At 46.5% G+C, this 27,166-nt stretch overlaps 3 protein-coding genes and 1 non-coding gene across 4 annotated transcripts; 1 reads left to right on the top strand and 3 right to left on the bottom strand.

Annotated features, from left to right (window-relative positions):
- Positions 1–9,534: 9,534 nt before the first annotated feature.
- On the bottom strand, positions 9,535–9,606 carry TRNAG-UCC. The gene has a single exon. It is a non-coding gene; the product is annotated as a tRNA-Gly (tRNA).
- Positions 9,607–10,763: 1,157 nt separating this feature from the next.
- Positions 10,764–11,705, bottom strand: LOC115598827 (olfactory receptor 12D3-like). Its single transcript, XM_030457012.1, has one exon. The coding sequence runs from the start codon at positions 11,703–11,705 to the stop codon at positions 10,764–10,766; it is 942 nt and encodes a 313-aa protein (XP_030312872.1).
- Positions 11,706–16,177: 4,472 nt separating this feature from the next.
- On the bottom strand, positions 16,178–17,161 carry LOC103532305 (olfactory receptor 10A2). Its single transcript, XM_008498038.2, has one exon. The coding sequence runs from the start codon at positions 17,159–17,161 to the stop codon at positions 16,178–16,180; it is 984 nt and encodes a 327-aa protein (XP_008496260.2).
- A 6,244-nt stretch (positions 17,162–23,405) lies between these two features.
- On the top strand, positions 23,406–24,389 carry LOC103532306 (olfactory receptor 10A2). Its single transcript, XM_008498039.2, has one exon. It carries the CDS (start codon positions 23,406–23,408, stop codon positions 24,387–24,389), a length of 984 nt encoding a protein of 327 aa, XP_008496261.2.
- The last annotated feature ends 2,777 nt before the right edge of the window (positions 24,390–27,166 follow it).

The raw sequence follows: 27,166 nt of genomic DNA, 5'->3' as shown, positions 1-27,166 counted from the left end.
GGCAGTGCAGGTGAGAGCAAGGATGCTGGCCCTGAGCTGGGGTATTGCTTCCTGAGGAGCCACCCTTAGCACTGTGGATGCTAGGAATGCTGCCCCTGGGACACAGAGAGCAGAAATCCCTCCCATTATAGTGATTTTACAGAGAACAACCCAAAATGCATCTGTTTTCATGGCAGTAGCTCCAGCTACCTTTGAAGCTTGTGGAAGGAAAAGGACTTTGCCAAGCAGTGAGCACTGATCTCACTGGAAGATTGATCATATCAATCAGAATTTCAGGCATCACTTACACTTCTAAAGTAAAGTGACATGAACATTTTCTCACTACGAGTCAAACCTCCCCAAAATCTGACAGCTAAAGATTTGAAATGCAGTCTGTGCCAGGTGTTTTGGCTGCCTTGTGGGCAGACAGGTAGCTTCTCATCCTAACCCCACCAGCAGTGCCACTGTCCCTTCACCAGTTGTTTTGGGATCATGGAAGAAGCTGAGCACTACAGGTACCAGGGGTGGCCACCTCTTCTGCTAAGTAGAACTCTGAGGAAGAAAAGCAGTGATGATGCTGGGAATGTGGGATTCCTCTGAAGGCAGTGGAAAGCCACAAATACCTATTCCATGTGTGATTTTTATCTCATTCCCATCTATGACTCAGTCAGGATGGGCAAATCACTCTCTGGAGGTGATTATTTCTTTCAAAGGGCTACAAAAAGATTCATAGAAACTTAGAAAGCTGACCTGTAAACTCCTTAGGCATGGTAACACTAGCATGAGAAATATTAATTTAAATAGAATTATTGCCCCTTTAGATCACCATTCTTTCTAGCTGCACTGGCTATTTACATCTGAGTTCTGGATGCAGGTGCTTCAGGGGCTGCAGTTTGGCCAGTGTCCAGTCTGAGGGGTTGATCCACTATGAGGCTTCTAAAACATCTTCAAAAGATGAGATAATAGTTTAGCCTAACTTGAAATACTGCTTCTTCATTTCTGTTTTTGCATTTCAAGCCATCTTTTTTTTTCTTAATAGACCAGATTTTACTTGCTTCTGCCTCAGAGGTTGTGATCTGAGGTGTGCATACCTAAGGTGTCTGAAATCAGGCCCAAACACACTGCAGACAGACATTTCTCTTTCAGACAGTGACAGAGGACAGCTTTTTAACACCCATGCCATGAGAACGTGTCCATTTTACCATTAAAACAGATCTCTTCAGTAGAGAGGAGTCATAGAATCATAAAATGGTTTGTGTTGAGGCAAACAGTGGTTTGTGATGTTAAAGAACATCAGTTCCAATCCCCCAGCCATGGACAGGGACACCTCCCACTAGACCAGAGTGGTCCAAGCCCCATCCAGTCTGCTCTTCAACACTCCCAGGGATGGGGCAGCCACAACTTCTCTGGGCAACCGGGGCCAATGTATCAACGCCCTCATAGGAAATAATTTCTTCCCAACATCTTATCTAAATATCTCCTCTTTCAGCTTAAAACCATTCCCCCTCAGCCTATCACTCCAGGGCCTTGAAAAGAGCTCGTCCCCAGCTTTCCTGCAGCCCCTTCAGGTGCTGGAAGGGGTTCCAAGGTCTCCCTGGAGCCTTCTCTTCTCCTGCCTGCACAACCCCAACTCTCTCAGACTGTCTCCATAGCAGAGGTTCTCCAACCCTCCGATCATCTCTGTAGCCTCCTCTGGACTCACTCCAACAACTTTCCTCCTTGTGTTGGGGACCCCAACTCATACGTTCATCTCAGACACACAAAACCTCCAAAATGACTTTTGACAGAATAATTTCCACTGCACATCCCACTGTATGTCCCTTTCTCTGGATATATTCCAAGCCCACCTGGATGCAGTCATGTGTAACACGCTCTAGGTGATCCTGCTTTAGCGGGAGAGCTGAATTAGATGATCTCCAAAGGTTCCTTCCAACTCTGACAATTCTGTGGATGCATCTTGAGAAGAGTGGGGGCCATTCAATGAGGGGCAATGGATGAGCTGGATGAGTGTTGCAGAGCTGGGGGAGACTCAGGAAGAGGCAGAGTTTCAGGGAATTTCTCAAGGTTTGGGATGGGGAAGAGGCTGTGACACTGAGGGTGGGACTCTGGGCATCCACTGAACAGAGCCAGATGGATGGCAGAGCTGAGACAACTGGAACCCCCAAGCTGTCACCACCCCAGAGAAGATGCATGGCTGAACAGCACTCATCCATAGCTGGGTAGCCAGGGGAAGGGGCTGCAGAGAGTGGAAGCCCAGGGCTTGCAGGACCAGGCTACAAGGCAGCCCTGAAATACTGGTGTCTGGCAGGCTGGGGATCTGCTCTGGGGCAGCAGGGACTCTGCTGTGTGGAGAAGCTGGGTGCCATCACTACAAGGCAGAACTGATGGGGGTCTGCAGGCCTGGACAGAGGGGTCCCAGGAAAAGGAGGGTAGTGGGGGCTGTGTTCCAGGACTGAGGAGCAAAATGGAGAGGAGTGAGCCCCAAGGCTGGGGAAGCCATGAGGCACATGTGGGCCAGGCTGACGTGGCTTTGCTCAGGCACCCTGACTGTGTGGCTGCTGCAGCCTCCCAGGAGCCCGGGTGTCTCCTCTGCATCTCCCACACTGAGCAGGAGGAAGCCTGAGGCCTGGAAAGGTTCTGCTGTGGGTCAGCACCTGGCCCTTTCTCTGACAGGACACATCCAAGGGGTTGCTTGGCAAAAGCACTCACTCCCTGCTGGATTTTCCTCTGACCATGCTCTCATCTCCTGCTCTGATCAGACCCCAGGAGGGCCACTTAGACTTCTTCCAAGAACTTCATCTCTAAAGGCCTCAGCAGGCCCCATTAAAGCTGCAGGAAACTTTACCCTGGTGACCTCCCTTCACACTGCCTAATTTTCTCACATGGGCTGTGCAAACTGTAACTAACTTTTTCTGCTAATTCTCTGCAGAGTCACCAGGTGGCTAATAGGAGAGACAAGACTTTGAGAAGTTTTGCCAGGCTTCAAGTTTTAATAAGAAACAGGGGAATTCTTGTTTCTTATTCAAGCCTAACAATGCTAAGTCAATACACTACAAATGAACTTAATAAACACTCTTTGCCAAAAGGGCCCGATGCTGTCAAGGAAACCTGGACAACATCATGCTTGTGGTCAAGCATCTTGTGGTCTGTGTGTCACAAAGGGCAAATGATAAAATCATCCCTGCCTTTGATAAAATCACCCCTCTCAACGTATTCAGAAACAACACTGCCCCACAAAGCCAGTGACAGCTCAAGTTCTCCCTCCAGTTGTTCTTGGAAAATTACCTGCACGCTAAGTTGGGATGAAAAACACCTGCACCAAAAATCCTGACACATCTAGAAATTATTCAGAAAGCAAATAACATTTTGAAGATGGATTTTGAAACTCTTTCTCCTGACTGTAACCTACAGCAACACAACCTCCCCTGGCCACATTGCTAGAGACAGGAACATGGTCAGAAGACACACAAACCAATACAGTATGGGGATAGCTCCATAAGGTGAGAGAAGATGAAAGGAGGGGATTACTGCTGGTAACTTGCCCAAGAATTAGACAAACATCAAGTAGGGCAAATATGAAGCGAATGAAAAAAAAATATATCAGATGCAGGCAAATAAACATTGTATAGATGGAAAAAATGCAGAAGGAAATTCAGTGGATAGTGAGCTCGTTAATATATTAAAGCCAAAAATAAGTGTCATGAACAAAAGGATTTTTTTTTCCTTTCAGCAAATAAAACATTACAGAAGCTTGAAGAATAACAGTTTTCAGGTGATTTCAGAAAAAAACATTTTTGGCAACTAAATTCGTGAACCAATATTGAGGAAAAATGTTGATGTTTACCAGGACTGTATATTTTTAACTTCCAACTAACAACTTTTCCATTAAAAATAGGTGTGTATTTCTAAAGTAAAACATATATTATAAGACATTAACTGGATATGAGCAGGCGAAAATACTTTGCTTCAGGATAAGTGACAGCAACTGTACCAAAAAACTAAAATGGGAAATGATCTGATTTGTCAAGAAACCCAAAGAGGAGCAGGTGGAAAGACCAGATAACCACCACCTATGTCATTGCCATGCTGCTCTCTCTAGCTCTAAGGAGGTAACTTCTGTGAGCTTGCAGTATAGCTGGTTGAGAAAGGAGATTTTCATGTTATTTCCAGGAGGGATGGAACTATTCCTACCTATTCTTCCTCTGACCTGAGGATGAATACGAGACTTTCTTGAAGTGGGAGGAGAATTCAGTGGGTTAAATTCTCTCTCTTCAACTCTCAGTTCTCTCTCTTCAGTTCTTCTCTAACTCTCTCCAGGGTTAAATTTCTCTCTCTTGTTTTGAGGGGAAGGCTGTATCAACATGCACCACAACCAGCAGTTTTCCTGTTTTCTCCATCTCCCAGCATGTTATTTTAGAGGTGTTGGTGCCTAACTAGAAGGCCCCTATATTCTCCTAAAGAGTAACCTGTACAAAGCCTCTGCAGGAAACTAACTGCAAGCTCAGACCACAGGTCTATTACATGAAGTTCCCAGGATTATCATTGAATATTCCTTAGAAAAAGACTTCTCTGACCTAGCTTTTAGCTGCTTACAAGCTGGAAGGTTGGTCTCAGTTCAACACTCTGGATGATGAAGAATAAGTACTCCTGCAACTTCTCTCATCCTCAGAGAAGTGTCAAACACAGCAGGTTCAATCATCCTCAAAAGGATTTCTCAGCCCTTCATGTGACACATGGGGAGAGATAAACTGAGATTTTTGCAGCAAAATCTGTCACCAGAACTCCACTCTTCATCAACACAGAAATGGGAACTTCTGAAGGCCACTCAGCTGATGGCTTTTTGTCTGCAGCATCACAATGAAATCAGACACAAAGTGCCTGTTTCCCTCCACGTAAGGATTTATTTTGGGTGCCTAGATGATGAAATCTGAAACAGAAGTTAATAGTTCCTACAAAGGGAAATGCCTCTGATTCAGGAAGTGATTCCCAGCTTTCATGAGTAGTCACTCACATTTACTGGGGGTGGTGATGTCGTAGGTCAAGCTGAAAGATTCAGAGAGTGGCCATGAGGGGCCAATCTTTATTTTGAAACCATAACAACAGGAATGGAGAGGCCCCGTGGTTGGATTCCCCAGACCAAATTTCATAGTTAATCTGTAGACCTGTAACAAGAGGAAAACTGAGCAAGGCTGGGTAAACCCTTTATTGGTAACTGATTGGATGAAGGCTTAAACTCGTTACCTTAGCTCATTTTAATGCTAAAACCCACTCCCCTTTGTGATTAAGAAGCATACTAGTGGGCTAACCTCCCTAGAAGGGAGGGGCCATAGGTGAATCTTTGGTAACCAATATGGTTTTCCTTTGTTAGAGGAGTTGGATAGCAAAAGAGACCCTAAATACCACTGGGATGCATTTTGTAGTAATAACAGATTAGTAACAACATAATACTTGGGTGAGAGGAGCCAAACTTTGCCTTCACTCAGAGTTCAAGCCTGTCTAGATGCCTTTTATGGCCAGCACCTCTGGAAAGGGGTTCCTCTGCCCATGGACACTGCTCTGTTTTGTTATGCAGAGCAGTGAGTGGGCCCTGCCTGGCTTGAGGCTCAGCTACAAGGACATGGAAAGATGCTAGAGAAGACACGAGGCACTCCTGGACATGGTGCATGCTAAAAGCTGGAAAGCCTCATAAGAAGCAGCTGCAGCTCATGGGGGGTTAAGGAGGAGTGATGGGGGAAATGGCTAAAACATTACAGGCAAAAAAAGGGACTTTTCAGAGCATGGAGGAAGATGACAGGAGACAGGTGACTGTGCCAAGTGATACCCTGTAATCTGAGATGACAGAGTTGAGGATGAAAACAAACAGTGGGTTTGCTTGTAGCTAAAAATTTGGCTGGACTTTTTGCTCAGCATAAGGGGGTGGGATATTGGAGCCTTGAATGCTACTTAAAACATTAGCTGTACATCAAAAGTACTAAAGAAAAGCTTCTCTAGTGAAAAAGTAGCAAAGCAAGCCCCCCATGACAGTAAGACAATACCACATAGCAGGAAGAGGGCCAACTGAAACCAGAATTCCAGATGTCAATGATGGAGAGAGGGACCATTCTACCTAGAAACAGCATTGAATTTCTACCACTGAATTTCAGGTGCAGAGCAAACAAAAGATGAAGTCCAAAGGACATACAGAAGAGACAAGAAACCTCAGTGTCACACTTGTAGCCAATAAGTAGGTGACAGATGCTCTGTTATTCCCCCACTAACATCTCAGGGGAAGATAAAAAGGAGAACAAGGAAGAGGGACTTCAAGGCTGGAAAAAAAGCTAGGCTATGTTTAATGAAGTGGCAATAATGATGGTGAATTACAGACGTAAACAAATATGTAAATAAAGAACCAACAGACCCCAGCTGGTAATCACTTCCCAACCAGCCAAGTCCCAAACTGGACTCAGCAGCAGATGTGGTGCCTGAGTCCAGAGTCCCAGTAACATTCCACAAAAGCCTTGGAGCAGCCAAGCACACTTACAGAGGCAGAAGAAGAGCAATCTTGGTGGATATTATCATTCTCCAGCAATGAACAGCATTGAGTAGCAGCAGGGAGAGCAACGACAAAGAGATCTCCATCCATCCAACCAGCACACCAACCAGAAACAACAGCAGAAAGCTGAGGAGCCATTTTATACTGAGAACCATGGGAAGGAACATTGCAATTGATCCATTTGGGTCACCTGATCCACTTTCCCCTCCCCACAGGAACAACTACTTCCCCCCATTGTAAATGCCACAGCTGGGCAGCTGCTGGTGGGGTCCAAACTACTCTCAGGGCATCTCTCACAGACATCTTTTTTTTTTATCCTTGTCCTTTCAAACCAGGATACTCAGGAGAAGATGTATATTAAATAGATTTAATGGATGAACTGTTGTGTGACTGCAAGAAAAACTGATCAGAGGACTAAAACCACAAAAGAAATAGTTACATCCATTGGGAGAACTGATGTCATTGTCACCACCATGCTGCAAAGTAACCCAGGCATCCCAGTGCTCCTCACAAGTGGAGCCAAAGCTTACCTGTGGTGTGTCTTGTGTAGTGCAGAGGTTCACTTAGGGTTCAGTAATGTTTAGGAAGCACTGATAAGTACTTTGCAGTCACCAAATCACAACACCCATGAAGTTGCACAATACAACTGTTAGCAGAAATGGTGATTACACCTGCACTGATCCAAGCAGCTATGGTCTTGGGCAGGAAGGTGAAGGACCAGGGTGGATCTGCAAGGATTAATTCCAGAATTCCAGTGAATTAGAGTAAATCAAAGGCGCCACTGGGAATTACAAAACAAAAACTTTACTCCATTACTGAGAACAGTAATGAAAATGTTCCCAGTCATATGTGTAACGACAATAAATAGGAATAGAGGAAGAAAGCAGAACCAAATTTCTGTCTCTTTCTAGAGCATCAGGTGGGGACACACAAGTCACTTGTCTGATGCCTAGAGATATCTTTATTTAGGTAACCTAATCACATTCATGCTCTTAGAGCAAGTATTGTCTCAGATGCCTCAATGTCAGATGCTAAATGCTATTGCATGGTGTAAATTGTCAAGCTGGAAAGGATGGAGTCTTGGATTGCAAATTCATAGCAAACTGGGTCATGGTATCATCTCCAGAAATCATACCTGGAGCCAGGAGTTTACGCTCTGTTCCTTGCATCCAGGCCATTATGCTGACAAGTTCCGAGTACCCCTTTGTTCTGCCCTTGGGAATGCAAAAGGCAGACAGAGCAGAGCTGGTGTCTGCAGGAATACCACAGGCTTCTGATCTTACTCAACATGGAACTCCAGCCCAGGATAACACTGAGGGTGCTGAATGTCTCTGTAAAGATCCAAAGCATCTGAAAATGGGACACTTCAAAACAGCTGCACTCCACCTTACAATGTGGACATATTGCCTAAAGGCCTGTAGCTATGCAGGCCCACCAGAAATGTCCATACTTGACAGGCATGAAGTGGCGTTGTTGGCTTTCTCACCTCTCCTGCTCTGTGTCTTGTTGCTGGAGAAGAGCATTGCTCCTCAGGACCCGTCGCCTTCTCCTGCCTCAGTGAGTAGGAGTGGTGTGGCTGCTCCAAGGCTTTTCTGCCGCCTTGGACTTGGGTGCCGCGTCTGCTGCTGGGTCTGGGCTGGCTGGGAAGCACTCACCAGCTGGGGTGTGAGGGTTTCGTCTGGGTGTATTTGTGTTTATTTGAATTTCAGTAGGGAAGTTGGCAGCTGCAATGGTAAACACCCCCCTGCCCCCTCTTCAGAGCTCCCCCTGTTTGTAGCAGCTGCTGGTGGCAGGTTGGGGTATTTAAATCCTGTGCCAGCACAAACCCTCTTTCCTTTTTTTTTTCTGCAAGAGAAATGTGAGCTTTTAACTTCTTAGGTACCAGGTACATTGTTATATTGCATTCCATTGGGATGTTGGGAAGTTTGGAAGTTTCTCAGCTTCCAGTTGGGAAGTCTGCAATGGAGGAGCCTGTACAGGGTAGGTCAGCAGTCCTGCACACTGGGGGCATAGGGTCTCTGAGACAGTTGTGATTGGTAAACAGGATTTCAAAGCTTCAGTGTGCACCAGAGTCTGTTGTTTTTTTTTTAAAAAAAGAGGGCTATAGAGAAAATAAAGCTGTACTCTGAATAGAGACATTGTGCCTACTCTCATCCTATCTGAAGGGAATGAAACATTTGGCCAGATAGCACTGGAGAGATGGAGAGGAATGGAGAGCAAAATCAGCATTGCTTTGAGACACTTTATAAAGAAAAAACACCCTCCCATTGTACATGGAAATTGGGTACCTGGTGCCATGAAGCAGAGTGTGTGTCTTGGTCCCCACTGAAGCATTCTCCATCTGCACCTTTGTCCTGCCATGGCACAATGCTGTTCTTGCCAGGTGCAACAAGCAGCAGCAGTGGGTCCAGCCCTGAGGCAGACCAAGAATCTCTCTCTGTCTCCTGCACCAAGATCACAACTAGGTCCCCAGTGTAGAACCATCTCAGCAGAATGCACTGGACTCAGCAGGGTGTCCTGCAGGGCCCCAAGCAGCTGATGATGGATCAGCATTTCTCACCAGCACCCTTATCTGTCATCCCTGAGAAAGAAAGTGGGGAGAGTCCAGGATGAAGAGAGAGAGGGCCTGCCCAGCAAAAGCAGGTGCCTCATGGTAGGGAATTAGGGGTCAGAATGGAGGCTGCAGCCTCTCACCTGGGGCTACAGTGAGATCACCCTGTCTCTGTGCTGCTCTAAAGCCTGGCTTCATACCAGGAAGCTTGGAGGAAGCTTTTCCCCATTAGAGGCCTGAGAGGAGGCAGAGATGTGCAGGGGGAATGGAGATGTTTCCAAAGGCTGAGGCAGAGTGGGACTGGAAACCAGGAGGAGCAGGGCAGAGCTGTGTGCCTGAGCATGGCTTTTCCATGACGCAGCAGAACTGTTTGCTGAGCATCAAGCAGCTCTGAACTTGTCTCCTGGGAGTGGGGCCAGGGATTTTGGAGCAGGTAAAGGGAGTTTAGAGCACGGATGAAGAAAAGTTTGTCTGCGTTGGCCGGGAATCGAACCCGGGTCAACTGCTTGGAAGGCAGCTATGCTCACCACTATACCACCAACGCAGCTGGGACACCACTGGCACTGCTCCTGCACTGCTCCTTCTGCACTGCACACACTCTGCTGCTCTGGCTCTTCATGGACTCTGGCCTCTGAGCAGCCTTCTCCTTCCAGCCCCTGCACCCCACGGCCACGAGCTGCCCCACAGCCTGTGGGCTTTGGTGATGTGGTCTGGGAAATCTCATGCTGGATTACCCACACACTGGGGAGACAGGCAGCAGAGACTGCCCAGGGTTGGAGAAGGACACTGGACACCAGGACTGAGCTCTGGCCATGGACTCTGCACAGACTTGTGGTGTGCTTTGTATCTCCCTCAACATGGAACTGCAGCCCAGGCTAACACTGAAGGTGCTGAATGTCTCAGTCACATCAGTCCCCAGGGCCATCAAAAATGTCCATACTTGACAGGCATGAAGTGTGGCCATGGACCTGCCACAGACCTGTTCTGTGCTGGATCCACAAACAAAAGCCGGGTAGGAAACTTAAGGAACTGTAACGTGTCTGTAGTAGCCTGTGTAAATGCAAACCAGGTATTGAGGATCAAATCTGGACAATCAAGTAGCTGGACAGATCAGTCCATTGAAGTCTGTGTAAATCTAGACAGGATGAGCCAGATGGCTCAGTCCAGCAGAGGTGAAGCTCACATCCATTTCTGAGTTTCCATTACCAGGGAGCTTCATTGCTAAGGCTTCCCTTACACTGAACAGAACCGAAACTCATCCCTCCAGAGGCCTGGCACAAGGCAAATGGTGACAATGTCATTCTCAGGCTCTGCCCACCCAGAACGCAAGCTCTCTGCAGCTCTGCAGGAAGCCTGAATGACAGGAGAGTCCCTCAGCTGCCTCAGCAGAGCTGTCAAGTAATCCTGTCCTATTTACCCAGGATCCTGCATGGAGCTGTCAGCTCTGCCTCCAGTCCTGCAAGAGACACACAGGCTTCTGTTTTGGAAGGTGGGGGCCAGGTGAGGTACCACAAAACATCTTAAAATGATGGAGGGGACGTCCAGTCCTTGACTATCTCTCCTGACTTGGATCTTTGCAATTAACTTCCAGAGGTGAGATAGTCAGTATTCAGCCTCTTGCAATACAGTGTCCTTTGGAGCTCTTTCCTTGCAAACACCAGAGGTGGGATACGCACATTTCAAGCCTTGTCCTTGTTTTAGTCACTTGGCCCCAGGAAAGAGTTTTCTCCCTAACATTTTTCTCAGGGCAGATTTCACCTCCTGGTTCCTGAGAGTGTAGATCCAGGGGTTGAGAGCTGGGGTGACAGCACTGTAGACGAGAGACACCTGCATATCCCTTTCATGGGAGCTTCCAGAGGAGGGGGTTGTATAACTGAAGAGCACTGGTATGTAAAACAGTGCCACAGTTGTGAGGTGGGAGGTACAGGTGGAGAAGAGCTTCCATCTTCCTTCCTGGGACTGGACTTTCTGGCAGACAAAGGAGAGAATGCAGAGGTAGGAGAGGACTGTGAGAGTGAAGGAGCTCAGTGCTCCAGCTGTGGTGACAGTGTTGAGGAGGATCATGTTGAGGGTGGTGCTACTGCAAGCCAGCTTCAAGAGTGGCTTGACGTCACAGAAGAAGTGATGGATGTGGTTCTGGTGACAGAAAGCCAGCTGAGAGGTCATGACAGAGTGCATCAGGGCATACACAAAGCCAGTGGCCCAGCTGGCCACAGCCAGCAGCAGACAAGCCCGTGGGCTCATGACAAGGGGGTAGCGCAGAGGATTGCAAATGGCCACCCAGCGGTCATAGGCCATGGTGGCCAGGAGCACAGCCTCTGTACTGCCCAGGAAGTGGAAGAAGTGGAGCTGGGCCAAGCAGCCACCAAAAGAGATGGGCTGGTGCCCCAAAAGGAAGACGCTCAGCATCTTGGGAACAGTGACTGTAGAGTAGAAAATGTCCAGGCAGGAAAGGTTCCCCAGGAAGAAGTACATGGGTTTGTGGAGCTGAGGCTCAGAGATCACCGTGGCCACAATGGCCCCATTGCCCAGAAGAACGGTCAAGTAGAGCAGCAGGAAGGAGATGAAGAGTAAGTACTGCAGCCTCTGGACATGGCTGAGGCCCAAAAGGACGAACTCACTGACCTGGGTCTGGTTCCGCATTGCTGGAAGGATGAGAAGACAAAGCGAGGTGTCAGGGTTCCACAGTGGTGCTACCCAGCCACTGGTGGGGAGGAGTGACAGCATTACAAAACTCAGGTTCACCTCTGCTGCCTTCATACAAACCAGTGCAGAAAGGAGCAACACACAGCACACATAAACACGAAAACTGCATAAAAACACAAGCAATTAATTAACAAAGACATAAATAGCATTGCTGTGGTCTTCTGCTCCTTCTGTCTGGAACAGAGAAATCACAGAGAGGACAATACTGAACTAAAAACTTCCATCAGTGCACAGCAGCTGAATCTGGAAGATGTCAAACACTGCTCCTGCACCTTCAGCCACATTCACACACCATGAATGAGGTAAGCTCTGCTCATCTGTAACCTCCTTCTAGAGCTTTCAGTCTCATTAATAAACCTTTGTAACTCATTATGTGAATCAGAGTTTCCTCCTGCTGTGCCTACATGCCACTCAGCTCATTTTACCTTTCACATTTCTAGTGGTCACCATCTCCTCCAGACAGTTCTCTAATATTAAAAATGGTGAAATTTCCCTTCTTTCATCAACAGCCCCCCGAGGGTGCTCCAAAGTACCATTTGGTCATCTGCATTTCCTTTGTATGGTTCTGACAACAAAAGGTCACTTCAGCAGAGGATCACAAACAGGTTTGTTTGTATTGGACTGTATACTCTGCCTGGAGAATGTCTTTTGGTTGAGCAGCAGCTGCAGAGTGGGACAAAACCCAGGACCTCTTCTCCTCCCACACTGGGATGGAGCAAGACTGGATTTGCAGGAGCTGAGTCAGCTTCTGTGAGTTCCACACAAAATGGCCCATCCCACTTGAAGCTAATTGTCCTGCTAGAGAAGCAACATGGCCAGTTCTGCCAGTCTCACTACTCCTGTAAAATGCAAGTCCACATGGGCTTTCAGGAGTTCTTATTTTTAGGGAACTTCCCCTTATTTTACCAGGGAAGTGCTACTGGTAAATCCCAGTCAGAAAATAAACACCCAAGTCTGGAGATTATTTCACTGAAAGAGCTGGGAACAACTTCCTCAACTTTCTCATACTTCTTTAGCTTCTTGTTTCATTATAAAAACAATAAACAAAGAGAAAGCTTCTGAAATGATTTCATTGTAGAAAAATATCAGCACGTAGGCTGAAGGTAACTTACACACCTAGGAATCCCCTGGAACACAGTCATCACATCTCTCTGAAAATACCATCTGAGCTTTCACCAAGCTCTGTTGGGAACAGTAGATTTTCACATGCTGTAGACTTACCAAATTGTAGTCAGTCACCTGTATTCACAGGGCTACAGATGTAATTCTCTGTGAAAGGCTTCAACTCCTTACACACTCTTTTCCAACTTGAGGCATCAGAGTCACTGAAATCCCTCTGTGGAAAGACATCACTCCATTAAATTGTGTCCCACAGCCTCCTCTGATTCTGCCTGGTTTTCTCTGTCAAACACAGGTGATCTAATCCCTTTCACCCAGCCCTTCAAAGCATTTTGCTTCTAATCTGTCTTCAGCTTCTCTTCAGTTTCACAGATGCTGACTTCTCTTGTCTCCAATTAACTAATTAATACACCAGGAAAGGAAAATGGTCCTCACAGTCTTTTCTTTCTTCATTTAACACTCTTGCTTAAATAAATAAAAAAAAAAAAGACTTTGCATGGTGAAGCTTGCCTCTTTTTCCAAGTATATAAATTACTCTACTAAAATCAAAAAGCTACTTCTACACAAACCTCACCTCACTACCAATCAGCATTTTTCTGGCTGTAGCAGGGCTCTAGGAGACTGAGCCAGAAAGCAATGCTGAGGACAAACCCATTTATTTGATGGAATTCAAAGGCCACTTCTGTCCCCCTTTGCTCTTCTCTATCTCCTTGGCATTCTTCTAGCTGAGAAATTAATGCTGCAGCTGTGCTGGGAATGGCTACCACAAGTTCTCAGGGGCTTGTAGTTATTCAGGTAGGAGGCAAGGAGGGAGCTTTTCAAAGTCTACCAGGAATCTCTGATGAGATTTTCATCTGATGAGCCTTTTAATCATGTCTGTGTTGTACAGAGTCCCAACAGCACCACCAGGAAAGTCATTTTGCTGTTGTTTTGATTGATCAGTCTCCTGGGATGGGATTTGTGATTCAGTTGCAGAACAACAAACAAAGTGTTCCCTAAAGGACACAGCTCCATGAGCCACCTGCCCATAGAGCCCAACTTGTAATGACAGCAGAAATCCCAAACATAAAAAACAAAGCAAAAAAATCCCCAAGCACACCCAGAAAAAAATCCAAACCAACCAAGAACCCACAGAGGCACACACCAAAAAATCAAACAGGGCTCTTTCCATCTCAGTGCACAGAGCTTAGGAATGAAATTTCTAGTGGTGATAGAGGCACCCAGAGCTGTGCAACCTCAGCTGAACTGCAGCAGGGTTTGGGCAACCTCTCCTAAATCTCTTTCAGATGCTGGACCTTGTGCAGCCAACTCTGTGCTCTCTTTATTCTCCTGTGCCAGGATTTCTGATGTTCTTGTTTGCATCATGCATCACAGATACAGATGGGTTTCTGGCCTCTTTGAGGTCCAAACCATCCCAACTTTGCATCTGAAGCTTCCTTTTCATTCTGCTGGGAAAACTGCCACGGTTGTTTGCAGAAATAACAGGTTCAGTTCTAGTCCAAGTAGTCCAGATGTTGGTGTGTAAAGCTCTGGAAGCAGAGAGATACCTTTCTGGGAAGGAGGCTTTAACAGCTGCTGGCAGCTCAGCTCCAGGCTGATCCTGGGTGTGAACACCCCCTTTGTTCAGCAGAATTTTAGAGACACAGAGAATAGTGTAGGTTGGGTGAAACCCCTGCAGCCTCCAATCCTGCCCCAGCTCCAAGCAGAGCAGATGGATAGGGTCTTCTCCAGAGAAGTGAAAATGTATTCCCTAGTATCTATTCCAAATTTCCCATATTCTGACCTGTGCCCTTCACCTTGCATCTTCTCACTGTGCTCCTCAGAGAAATATTTGCCCTCATTTTCCCTAAGGAAACACAGCCCCACACTGATCACACTCTGCTCCTCCACATGCCTTAAAATATCTTTAAAGAAACCTCCTCTTGTGAAGAGGGTTGTGACGTTTGCCTTTTTCCAGGCATCAGGACCTCCTTTGGTCCCTGTGACTTTTCAGACACAAAACAGATTAAACTTTCAGGGCCACCAGTCAGTCCCCTCCTCACCACCCGTGGTGCTTCCCCTCCATCCTCCTGCTTTTATTTGTACAAGTGACCCCAGTGCTCTGAGCAGCTCTTACCCTGCTCCTGCTGCTTCACCTCCACAGACTCAGCTAAAAGGCTTAAGGAATGGGGGTCCCTGAAGGCACCTTTCAGTGAAAGGTGAGGCACAAAGCATGGCATATTTCACCCTTTTCAGTGTCCTGGCTGAAGAGGGCTGCTGCCTGCTGACCGGTGGACTTTGACTTTCCTTGGCCTTTATTTGCTGTCAGTGTACACCTAGAAACTCCTCTTGCCCTTCCAATCTCTCCCTAGTCCCAACTCCAGCGCAGCATTTGCTTTCCTGACTGCCTCCTTGCACAGCCTCTATTCCTTCTGCTCTGCCTGCTCTTCCCACCTTCTGTGCACTTCATTTCTTGTTTGAGTGATGGGAGTCAGGAGTCACCCCCAGGGGTTCCTGGTGTCCCTTCTGAAGCAAGGCAGTCACCCATGGGATCTACAGGAGCAAGGTGTGCCCTGTCCCCCCTTTGTTCCTCCCTGCTTCCTCTTCATTGCCTCATTGATGGAGGAGGTTTGGCTCTCCCCCCTGCCTCACCTATCATTTCTTGGTCTGGTTCAGGTTCTTCTATGCTCTTCATCACTTACTTTCTTATCATCCCTTGCTGCAATAAAAAGGGCCCTGGACCAGACAGCCCTAAAGGAGCAGGTGCTGGCTGTCCAGAGGCCCTTACAAAAGTGTTGAATTCTTTCACCCTTTAGGCTGCATGGACACTGCCTTTGCCAGCTCGATGTGATGGCCCCTGACTGCTCCCTGTGTTTGGGGAAGAAATTCTCTGTGTCCAAAGGGGAACCAAAAGGTCAACCACGTGGATGGTCAGGGGGTGTGAGATGTGATGAGTGCCCACCAGCAGACCACCACAAACAGGAGCCTAGGCAGGACGTGTTTCAAAATGACAGTTTAATGAGGACAACAGAAGCTGCAGACCCAAGCACAAAAGGAATCCATACATTCCTTCCCTTTGCCAGGCAGATGTCCAGCGACTGCCTGGGAAGCCAGTGCCCAGCTTGCCCAACTCTTGCTTGTGCAGAGAAACACCTGAACTATGAACATGCCCCTTCCTCCTCCCTTTGCAGAGCTCATCTTGCTGAGGATATCAACTACCCTCCTGGGCAGCTGGGTCACTGTCCTGTCTGTGTCCCCTCCCAGCTCAGTCATTACCCCCACATCCATTCTGTGCAGCTCCAAGGACCCCATCACCTGAGCAGAGCAGATGCAGCCATCTGCTTTCTACGTAAGCACTTGTGCAGGTGTCTCCTCAGGCTTTGCTTGACTTCTCGATTCCTCAGGGTGTAGATGATGGGGTTGAGCATGGGGGTGATAACTGTGTAAGACAGGGAAACCATTTTCCTTGTGCTGGATGAGAGGTTGGACTTGGGTCGCAGGTGAATGATTCCAGCTGTGCTATAGAAAAGAGTCACTACTACAAGGTGACTGGCACAGGTGGAAAATGCTCTTCTCTGGCCTGCAGCAGAGGGTATCTGAAGAACAGCATGGACAATACAGAGGTAAGAGGTGGCTATCAGAGAAAAGGGAATCATCACTATTATGACAGTAGCAATAAAAGCCAGAATTTCAAACAAGGCTGTGTCTGCACACACCAGCTTCAGCAAAGGGGAAACATCACAGAAGAAATGATCAATCCTGTTTCTTCCACAGAAGGGCAGGGTAAATAACCAGGTGGTGAAGCCCAAAGCCACAGGGACACCAGAGAGCCAAGAGCCAAGAGCCATCCTGAAGCAGCGATCGCTGCTCATGACGGTGCCGTAATGCAAGGGGTGGCATATGGCTGCTTGCCTGTCATAAGCCATTGCCCCTAAGAGAAAACACTCACAGGTGACCAGAAGAATGACACAGTTGAGCTGCAAGGCACAAGCTGTGAAGGAAATCATTTTTCTCTCCCCCAGCTGGATCATGAGCATCTTGGGGACAATGCTGAGGCTGTAGCAGATCTCTGTCAAGGCAAGATTCCTCAGGAAGTAGTACATGGGTGTGTGCAGGAGAGGGTCCGTGGCTGTAACCACAGCAATCAGAGAGTTCCCGACCAGGGTGGCCAGGAACATGACAGAAATCAGCGTGGAAAAGAGGAGCTGCATCTTGCCTTGGAAGCCAAACCCCAGAAGTAAGAAGTGAGTGGTGCCCGTTTGGTTTCCTGCCTTCATTTCCTCAGCAGGTCCCATCCTAAAAGAGAAAAAATAGAACCACACTGGAGAAGGATTAGCAGCTTCTGACAGACTTGTGGCCTCTGAAATAGCTACAGCTCCAAGGAAGATGGGCTGGTAAAACACGAGGAGAGGCTTGGACTGGATGTGACAATGACCCCAGTGTAAGAAATCTCACTTGGGGAACCTGTACAAGATCAGTCTGCACAGTCACAGACTGGGATTCAGCTTCCCTAAATGACATCAGCCAAAAGTAGAGACACAAATTTCAATTACCCAATCTGTCCTTATATAGAGAGAGAAACAGGACCCTCCAAAGCACACTTTATTTCCTTTCAAGATGGACACAAAGGCTCCAGAATATTCAGCTGTTGGGTGGTTATTACACAGTTCAGCTGCTGTGTCAGTAGGAAGGGGTAGAGAGACATACACTGTGATTCACTTATTCAGTGTATTTATCACCAAAATAGCCAGCTACCCTTGCCAAAGTTTTCTACAGGCAGCAGAAATAAGGAAACAGATCCTCAATATAATTAATGTTTCTCCACCACAGATGTCTGAATCCCTGATGCCACAGTTTCCTCTTTCTCCAAGGTGTAATTTAGATGGAAAAATCTGCATTGCCAATCTCCTGGATTGTAATAGCAGCTCCAGGGTCCAATTAGAAAAACAAACCATGAAAATGCACTTCCTTTTGGGTTTTGCCTTAGGAACCAACTAAGAAGGAGGAATATAAGTTCAAGTATTACCTTATCTTACTAAAACTGCCAGGATTTTTTCTTGCTCTTCAGGAGGGCCCACAGTTCCAAAAGCAGAGAGGAAGAGGAATTATAAATAGACAGAAAAGAAGAAGAAGAAGGAAAAAAAAAGCCCTTGCTTTCCTCTGGAGCAGGCAGCATCTCCTGTCTGATTCCAGAGGCTCCTACAGCTAATGGGTGGAGGTATTTGTATTGCCATGTGCTCCCAGTAGGATCAGGTCTCCAGACAGCAACTTTCTGGTATGATTAGGTCATACCTGAAGCGACCTTTTTTGATCCACAGTGTCTATAAATATTCAGTAGCTGTTATTCTAAGTGTAGTGCAAGCAAAGTTTCCTTCCACATCTTCAGAGTTGTACCAGTAACTGATAGAATCATTAACACTAATAACACCACGTTCCCTTACTCTTTTTCTTACCTAGTTCTCTAACATTAGGGGGAAAAAGGTGGAACTTGATACACACTCTTTTCCCAGTAGCTGAAGAGGATTTCAAGAGATCTTTACAAATACTTGAGTAACCATGGTGAGTTTAGAGCCTTGCACCTCCACACCAAACAGCCCTAAATATGGCAAGAAATAGTGCAGTACCAATGAAGGATTCTTATCTTTTTGGTGATGTGAATTCAAGACTCAAGTTTTTAACCCTTAACTTCACTGAAATCTGAGGTTGTACCCTGAAAAATCTAGAGATAAAACCCTTAAAACAAGAGTCAAAATTTCTGACATATTTTATCCCAGTTCTTTTACAAATATCTTATGATGACAATTAACAGATTGTTTTACTGAATGATGGTAGCACCAAAACAGTTAAGTTAGACTTTCAAGAGAGCATTAAAAATACTTGAGTAACAGTGGTGAATACAGAGCCTTGCAACATGATGCCAAGTTATTACATAGTTCTAAGTGTGGCAAGAAATAGTAGAACAACAGCTTATCATTTTGACCTTTTTTTAAAATTTTGTCCACTTAATTCTGGAAATGAAACATTCTTTTTTTTTTTTTTTTTTTTGGTATGTGTCTGCTGGTCATCTACATTACTCTCCATGGTGGTGTGGTAACTCAGTGTAAGACACTGGTGAAAAATTAGGTGGTGTGAATCCAAGACTGAAGTGTTTAACTCTAAATCAGCTCCACTGCAGTCTAGGTTTGTATCCTGAGCAATCTGTAAAGACATATAAAACAAGTGGAGCAAGAAGGAAGCAGTTGTAGTAGAGCATTTCTGTTGGGAAATGTCACAGTTTTCAACCCAGCTATTGCCATGCCCACTAAACCATGTCCCAAAGTGCCATATGCACATTCCATGGAATGCCTCCAGGTGTGGTGACCCTACCACTTCTCTGGGCAGCCTGTTCCAATGCCTTACCACCCTTTCAGGAAAGAAAGTTCTCCTAAAATCCAACCTGAACCTCCCCTTGCACAACCTGAGGCTGCAGTGTGGTTCTCTCTGGGGCCTTCAGCCCTTCAGGGTAAACCAGCTCCAATGTGGCCTCTCCTCATACCACAGTTTTTTTCAGGGAACAAGTCCACTTTGGGGACTGGGGTTAGACAGAAGTGTCCCTGATAGGTCAGGGTATCAAACCATGTACCTGGATATCTACCTGTCTGGGGCCTTCAGCTCTTCCTTGCCATGCTGCTGACTCATTGACCAAGTTCTGGGCCTGGCAAGACTTACTTCCACCCAAATCAATACCCAAACTTCGTGTCTTTAACAGTAAGCATAACACCACAATGAATATTGCCCTGCTCTAGGCCTGCATTTCTTCAAGGACAACTGATTGGGGCAGGATTTGGGCATTTATCATAAAAAAAAAAAAAAAAAAGATACCCAAAATTTCCTTTCATATCGAATATATGACATCACCTCATACTGAGATGATTTTGGTTCCTTTGCAACAGTTGTTTCATCATCCTCCTCTGAGCCTCAAAGGTTCCTCATTTGAACTTGTCTTTTCCGAGCGTTCCTCCAGGGTGTGTGCATGTGTGGGGGGATTGATAGGCTATACAGGTATCTTCCCTGGCAGTTTGCATTAAAAAAGTGCATGAGATAATTAAGAATTTCAAATATTCTTGTTCTGTCTGAGCATGCAGAGATCCAGTTTTGAAGGTTGAAGCTGAGATGGAATTGGGTCTGGCCAGGCATGTCCAGAACAGCAAGAAGGGCTTCTCTAGGCACACAGGTGAGGAAAGTCAGACTTAGGAAAATGTGGGCCTGTTGTTGAACCAGGAGGAGGACCTGGTGACACAGCAAGTGGAAAAGGCCAACGTTCTGTATGCAGCCTCTGCACTGACTAGCAAGACCAACCTTTAGGAATCCCAGGCCTAGAGATCCAGGGGAGAGTCTGGAGCAGGGATGTTGTATCCTTGGTGAAAGAAGATGAGGTCAGGGAACAGCAGAAACAAACAAATCCATGAACAGTGATAGCACAGTCCTATGAGTGCTGAAAGAGCTGATGTCACTGTAAGGCCACTATGAATAATCTTTGAATGGTGACTGGGAGAGATGCCTGAGGACTGCTGGAAAGAAAATGTCACTCCAGTCTTTGAAAAGGGCAAGAAAGAGGATCCTGAGAACCACAGGCTGGCCAGCCACACCTTGGTCCCTGGGAAGGTGATGGAGCCACTAATCCTGTGAACCACTTCCAAGTACACAAAGAGCATGAATGCAGTCATCAGGAGCAGTCAGTACAGGTTCGCCAACCTAATAACCTTCTGTAATGAAAGAACTAATTTGGTAGATGAAGGGACATCATTTAGAGGCACCCTTCTTTGTTCTTGCTGCAAGAAAGGGATCTTGGGCTGCATTAGAAGTGTTGCCAGCAAGTCAAGGGAGGTGATCCTTCCCCTCTATTCTGCACTCCTAGGGCTGCATCTGGAGAGCTGTGTACATATGCCCAGTACAAGAGAGACATGGACATACTGGGTAGAGTCCAGCAAACAGCCAGCAAGATGGTGAAGGGACTGGAACACCTCACATGTGAGGACAGGCGAGAAGACCTGGAACTGATCAGCCTGAAGACGAGGATGGAGGAGACCATATTAATGTGTATCAACACCTGATACAGGGTAAAGAAAATGGAACAAGGCTCTTTTCAGGGGTGCATGGTACCAGGACCAGAGGCAATGAGCACAAACTGAAACACAGGAGGTTCTCTCTAAACATCAGGAAATGCCTTTCTTACTGGGAAGGTGAATGTGCACTGGAACACTTCCCAGAGAAGTTGAGAAGGACTGGAGGCTGCAGGGGTTTCTTCCAACCTGCATTATTCTGTGTGTATCCAAAATTCTGCTGAAGAAAGGGGGTGTTGACACACAAGATCAGCTTGGAGCTGAGCTGCCAGCAGCTGTTAAAGCTTCCTTCCCAGAAAGGCATCTCTGTGGTTCCAGAGCTTTACACACCAGCATCTGGACTACTTGGACGAGAACTGAACCTGTTATTTCTGCAAACAGCCATGGCACTTTTCCCAGCAGAATGAAAAGGAAGCTTAAGATGCAAAGTAAGAAAAAGAATAAGGGAATGTGGTGTTATTAGTATTAATGATTCTATCAGTTACTGGTACAACTCTGAAGATGTGGAAGGAAACTTTGCTTGCACTACACTTAGAATAACAGCTACTGAATATTTATAGACACTGTGGATCAAAAAAGGTCGCTTCAGGTATGACCTAATCATACCAGAAAGTTGCTGTCTGGAGACCTGATCCTACTGGGAGCACATGGCAATACAAATACCTCCACCCATTAGCTGTAGGAGCCTCTGGAATCAGACAGGAGATGCTGCCTGTTCCAGAGGAAAGCAAGGGCTTTTTTTTTCCTTCTTCTTCTTCTTTTCTGTCTATTTATAATTCCTCTTCCTCTCTGCTTTTGGAACTGTGGGCCCTCCTGAAGAGCAAGAAAAAATCCTGGCAGTTTTAGTAAGATAAGGTAATACTTGAACTTATATTCCTCCTTCTTAGTTGGTTCCTAAGGCAAAACCCAAAAGGAAGTGCATTTTCATGGTTTGTTTTTCTAATTGGACCCTGGAGCTGCTATTACAATCCAGGAGATTGGCAATGCAGGTTTTTCCATCTAAATTACACCTTGGAGAAAGAGGAAACTGTGGCATCAGGGATTCAGACATCTGTGGTGGAGAAACATTAATTATATTGAGGGTCTGTTTCCTTATTTCTGCTGCCTGTAGAAAACTTTGGCAAGGTTAGCTGGCTATTTTGGTGATAAATACACTGAATAAGTGAATCACAGTGTCTGTCTCTCTACCCCTTCCTACTGACACAGCAGCCGAACTGTGTAATAACCACCCAACAGCTGAGAATTCTGGAGCCTTTGTGTTTTCAGGATTTTTGAAAATGCCTTTTTGTTTTCCTTAGCAATGATGACAGAGGAAATAAGGAGATGAAAATGCTTGGAAGAGTCATCCTTCATCTGGGGATGGGAGGGAAAAACCCACTGGAGATACAGACATCTCTGTGATACTCCAAGCAGTTTATGTCTCATTATTAGTTGGGAATTTTTGTTACATATCTGTAAATATCCTCATCTCATGCATGTGAATCCTGAAGAGAAAATGTTAATCTATAGTTTTCTGGAGCTAGGCTCCAGGTTTCGCATGCTACACTATATCAATCCCAATGGTATAAATACAGAAAAGAAAAAAAAAAAAAAAGAAAAAAAAATCTGTACGTAAAGCATAGTATTCTCCTTATGTGACTTCCAAAAACAAGTTCCAAAAAACTAGAAATCCAAGTTTCCCAACAAATAATTCCATTCATAGACTGGATGAAATAACAAATTCCCAGAAAATGGTAGCAAGGTGCAGCCCACAATATGTGGGCAGCTCACGTGAGAATCTTTTTACTTCCCTGAGCACATCTTAAATTAAAACCAAGAACATGGATTTCCTGTGATGTGATAACAGAAACCTAAGTGCATTATTAACATCCCAATTTAAACCTGTTTAGGTTTGCATTGTACTTTTGCAGGGTTAGCAATGAAAAGTTTGTAGGAAGATGACTTCTGCTTAAGGTAAACCAGGAGGTGTAAAGCCCCAGGATGTCAGAATCACCTAGCTTAGAGCACTCAGAATTAAATGAATTCCAGTTGGTTCCAGCTATCCAAACATTTGGCCATTATAGACCAACTTCATTACCAGTGATACCACCAATCCAATCACACTTAAACATCCACCTTGAAAGGAAATAAAGTGTGCTTTGGAGGGTCCTGTTTCTCTCTCTATATAAGGACAGATTGGGTAATTGAAATTTGTGTCTCTACTTTTGGCTGATGTCATTTAGGGAAGCTGAATCCCAGTCTCTGACTGTGCAGACTGATCTTGTACAGGTTCCCCAGGTGAGATTTCTTACACTGGGGTCATTGTCACATCCAGTCCAAGCCTCTCCTCGTGTTTTACCAGCCCATCTTCCTTGGAGCTGTAGCTATTTCAGAGGCCACAAGTCTGTCAGAAGCTGCTAATCCTTCTCCAGTGTGGTTGTATTTTTTCTCTTTTAGGATGGGACCTGCTGAGGAAATGAAGGCAGGAAACCAAACGGGCACCACTCACTTCTTACTTCTGGGGTTTGGCTTCCAAGGCAAGATGCAGCTCCTCTTTTCCACGCTGATTTCTGTCATGTTCCTGGCCACCCTGGTCGGGAACTCTCTGATTGCTGTGGTTACAGCCACGGACCCTCTCCTGCACACACCCATGTACTACTTCCTGAGGAATCTTGCCTTGACAGAGATCTGCTACAGCCTCAGCATTGTCCCCAAGATGCTCATGATCCAGCTGGGGGAGAGAAAAATGATTTCCTTCACAGCTTGTGCCTTGCAGCTCAACTGTGTCATTCTTCTGGTCACCTGTGAGTGTTTTCTCTTAGGGGCAATGGCTTATGACAGGCAAGCAGCCATATGCCACCCCTTGCATTACGGCACCGTCATGAGCAGCGATCGCTGCTTCAGGATGGCTCTTGGCTCTTGGCTCTCTGGTGTCCCTGTGGCTTTGGGCTTCACCACCTGGTTATTTACCCTGCCCTTCTGTGGAAGAAACAGGATTGATCATTTCTTCTGTGATGTTTCCCCTTTGCTGAAGCTGGTGTGTGCAGACACAGCCTTGTTTGAACTCCTGATTTTTATTGCTATTGTCATAATAGTGATGATTCCCTTTTCTCTGATAGCCACCTCTTACCTCTGCATTGTCCATGCTGTTCTTCAGATACCCTCTGCTGCAGGCCAGAGAAGAGCATTTTCCACCTGTGCCAGTCACCTTGTAGTAGTGACTCTTTTCTATAGCACAGCTGGAATCATTCACCTGCGACCCAAGTCCAACCTCTCATCCAGCACAAGGAAAATGGTTTCCCTGTCTTACACAGTTATCACCCCCATGCTCAACCCCATCATCTACACCCTGAGGAATCGAGAAGTCAAGCAAAGCCTGAGGAGACACCTGCACAAGTGCTTACGTAGAAAGCAGATGGCTGCATCTGCTCTGCTCAGGTGATGGGGTCCTTGGAGCTGCACAGAATGGATGTGGGGGTAATGACTGAGCTGGGAGGGGACACAGACAGGACAGTGACCCAGCTGCCCAGGAGGGTAGTTGATATCCTCAGCAAGATGAGCTCTGCAAAGGGAGGAGGAAGGGGCATGTTCGTGGTTCAGGTGTTTCTCTGCACAAGCAAGAGTTGGGCAAGCTGGGCACTGGCTTCCCAGGCAGTGGCTGGACATCTGCCTGGCAAAGGGAAGGAATGTATGGATTCCTTTTGTGCTTGGGTCTGCAGCTTCTGTTGTCCTCATTAAACTGTCATTTTGAAACACGTCCTGCCTAGGCTCCTGTTTGTGGTGGTCTGCTGGTGGGCACTCATCACATCTCACACCCCCTGACCATCCACGTGGTTGACCTTTTGGTTCCCCTTTGGACACAGGGAATTTCTTCCCCAAACACAGGGAGCAGTCAGGGGCCATCACATCGAGCTGGCAAAGGCAGTGTCCATGCAGCCTAAAGGGTGAAAGAATTCAACACTTTTGTAAGGGCCTCTGGACAGCCAGCACCTGCTCCTTTAGGGCTGTCTGGTCCAGGGCCCTTTTTATTGCAGCAAGGGATGATAAGAAAGTAAGTGATGAAGAGCATAGAAGAACCTGAACCAGACCAAGAAATGATAGGTGAGGCAGGGGGGAGAGCCAAACCTCCTCCATCAATGAGGCAATGAAGAGGAAGCAGGGAGGAACAAAGGGGGGACAGGGCACACCTTGCTCCTGTAGATCCCATGGGTGACTGCCTTGCTTCAGAAGGGACACCAGGAACCCCTGGGGGAGACTCCTGACTCCCATCACTCAAACAAGAAATGAAGTGCACAGAAGGTGGGAAGAGCAGGCAGAGCAGAAGGAATAGAGGCTGTGCAAAGAGGCAGTCAGGAAAGCAAATGCTGCGCTGGAGTTGGGACTAGGGAGAGATTGGAAGGGCAAGAGGAGTTTCTAGGTGTACACTGACAGCAAATAAAGGCCAAGGAAAGTCAAAGTCCACCGGTCAGCAGGCAGCAGCCCTCTTCAGCCAGGACACTGAAAAGGGTGAAATATGCCATGCTTTGTGCCTCACCTTTCACTGAAAGGTGCCTTCAGGGACCCCCATTCCTTAAGCCTTTTAGCTGAGTCTGTGGAGGTGAAGCAGCAGGAGCAGGGTAAGAGCTGCTCAGAGCACTGCGGTCACTTGTACATGGAAAAGCAGGAGGATGGAGGGGAAGCACCAAGGGTGGTGATGAGGGGACTGACTGGTGGCCCTGAAAGTTTAATCTGTTTTGTGTCTGAAAAGTCACAGGGACCAAAGGAGGTCCTGATGCCTGGAAAAAGGCAAACGTCACAACCCTCTTCACAAGAGGAGGTTTCTTTAAAGATATTTTAAGGCATGTGAAGGAGCAGAGTGTGATCAGTGTGGGGCTGTGTTTCCTTAGGGAAAATGAGGGCAAATATTTCTCTGAGGAGCACAGTGAGAAGATGCAAGGTGAAGGGCACAGGTCAGAATATGGGAAATTTGGAATAGAGACTAGGGAATACATTTTCACTTCTCTGGAGAAGACCCTATCCATCTGCTCTGCTTGGAGCTGGGGCAGGATTGGAGGCTGCAGGGGTTTCACCCAACCTACACTATTCTCTGTGTCTCTAAAATTCTGCTGAACAAAGGGGGTGTTCACACCCAGGATCAGCCTGGAGCTGAGCTGCCAGCAGCTGTTAAAGCCACCTTCCCAGAAAGGCATCTCTCTGCTTCCAGAGCTTTACACACCAACATCTGGACTACTTGGACTAGAACTGAACCTGTTATTTCTGCAAACAACCGTGGCAGTTTTCCCAGCAGAATGAAAAGGAAGCTTCAGATGCAAAGTTGGGATGGTTTGGACCTCAAAGAGGCCAGAAACCCATCTGTATCTGTGATGCACGATGCAAACAAGAACATCAGAAATCCTGGCACAGGAGAATAAAGAGAGTACAGAGTTGGCTGCACAAGGTCCAGCATCTGAAAGAGATTTAGGAGAGGTTGCCCAAACCCTGCTGCAGTTCAGCTGAGGTTGCACAGCTCTGGGTGCCTCTATCACCACTAGAAATTTCATTCCTAAGCTCTGTGCACTGAGATGGAAAGAGCCCTGTTTGATTTTTTGGTGTGTGCCTCTGTGGGTTCTTGGTTGGTTTGGATTTTTTTCTGGGTGTGCTTGGGGATTTTTTTGCTTTGTTTTTTATGTTTGGGATTTCTGCTGTCATTACAAGTTGGGCTCTATGGGCAGGTGGCTCATGGAGCTGTGTCCTTTAGGGAACACTTTGTTTGTTGTTCTGCAACTGAATCACAAATCCCATCCCAGGAGACTGATCAATCAAAACAACAGCAAAATGACTTTCCTGGTGGTGCTGTTGGGACTCTGTACAAAACAGACATGATTAAAAGGCTCATCAGATGAAAATCTCCTCAGAGATTCCTGGTAGAGTTTGAAAAGCTCCCTCCTTGCCTCCTACCTGAATAACTACAAGCCCCTGAGAACTTGTGGTAGCCATTCCCAGCACAGCTGCAGCATTAATTTCTCAGCTAGAAGAATGCCAAGGAGATAGAGAAGAGCAAAGGGGGACAGAAGTGGCCTTTGAATTCCATCAAATAAATGGGTTTGTCCTCAGCATTGCTTTCTGGCTCAGTCTCCTAGAGCCCTGCTACAGCCAGAAAAATGCTGATTGGTAGTGAGGTGAGGTTTGTGTAGAAGTAGCTTTTTGATTTTAGTAGAGTAATTTATATACTTGGAAAAA

Source organism: Calypte anna, chromosome 10, assembly GCF_003957555.1.
Source record: "Calypte anna isolate BGI_N300 chromosome 10, bCalAnn1_v1.p, whole genome shotgun sequence".
In the NCBI taxonomy this organism is placed as follows: domain Eukaryota; kingdom Metazoa; phylum Chordata; class Aves; order Apodiformes; family Trochilidae; genus Calypte; species Calypte anna.
Note: the sequence above shows the minus strand (reverse complement) of the source record. Positions and strands in the feature narration are given on the sequence as shown.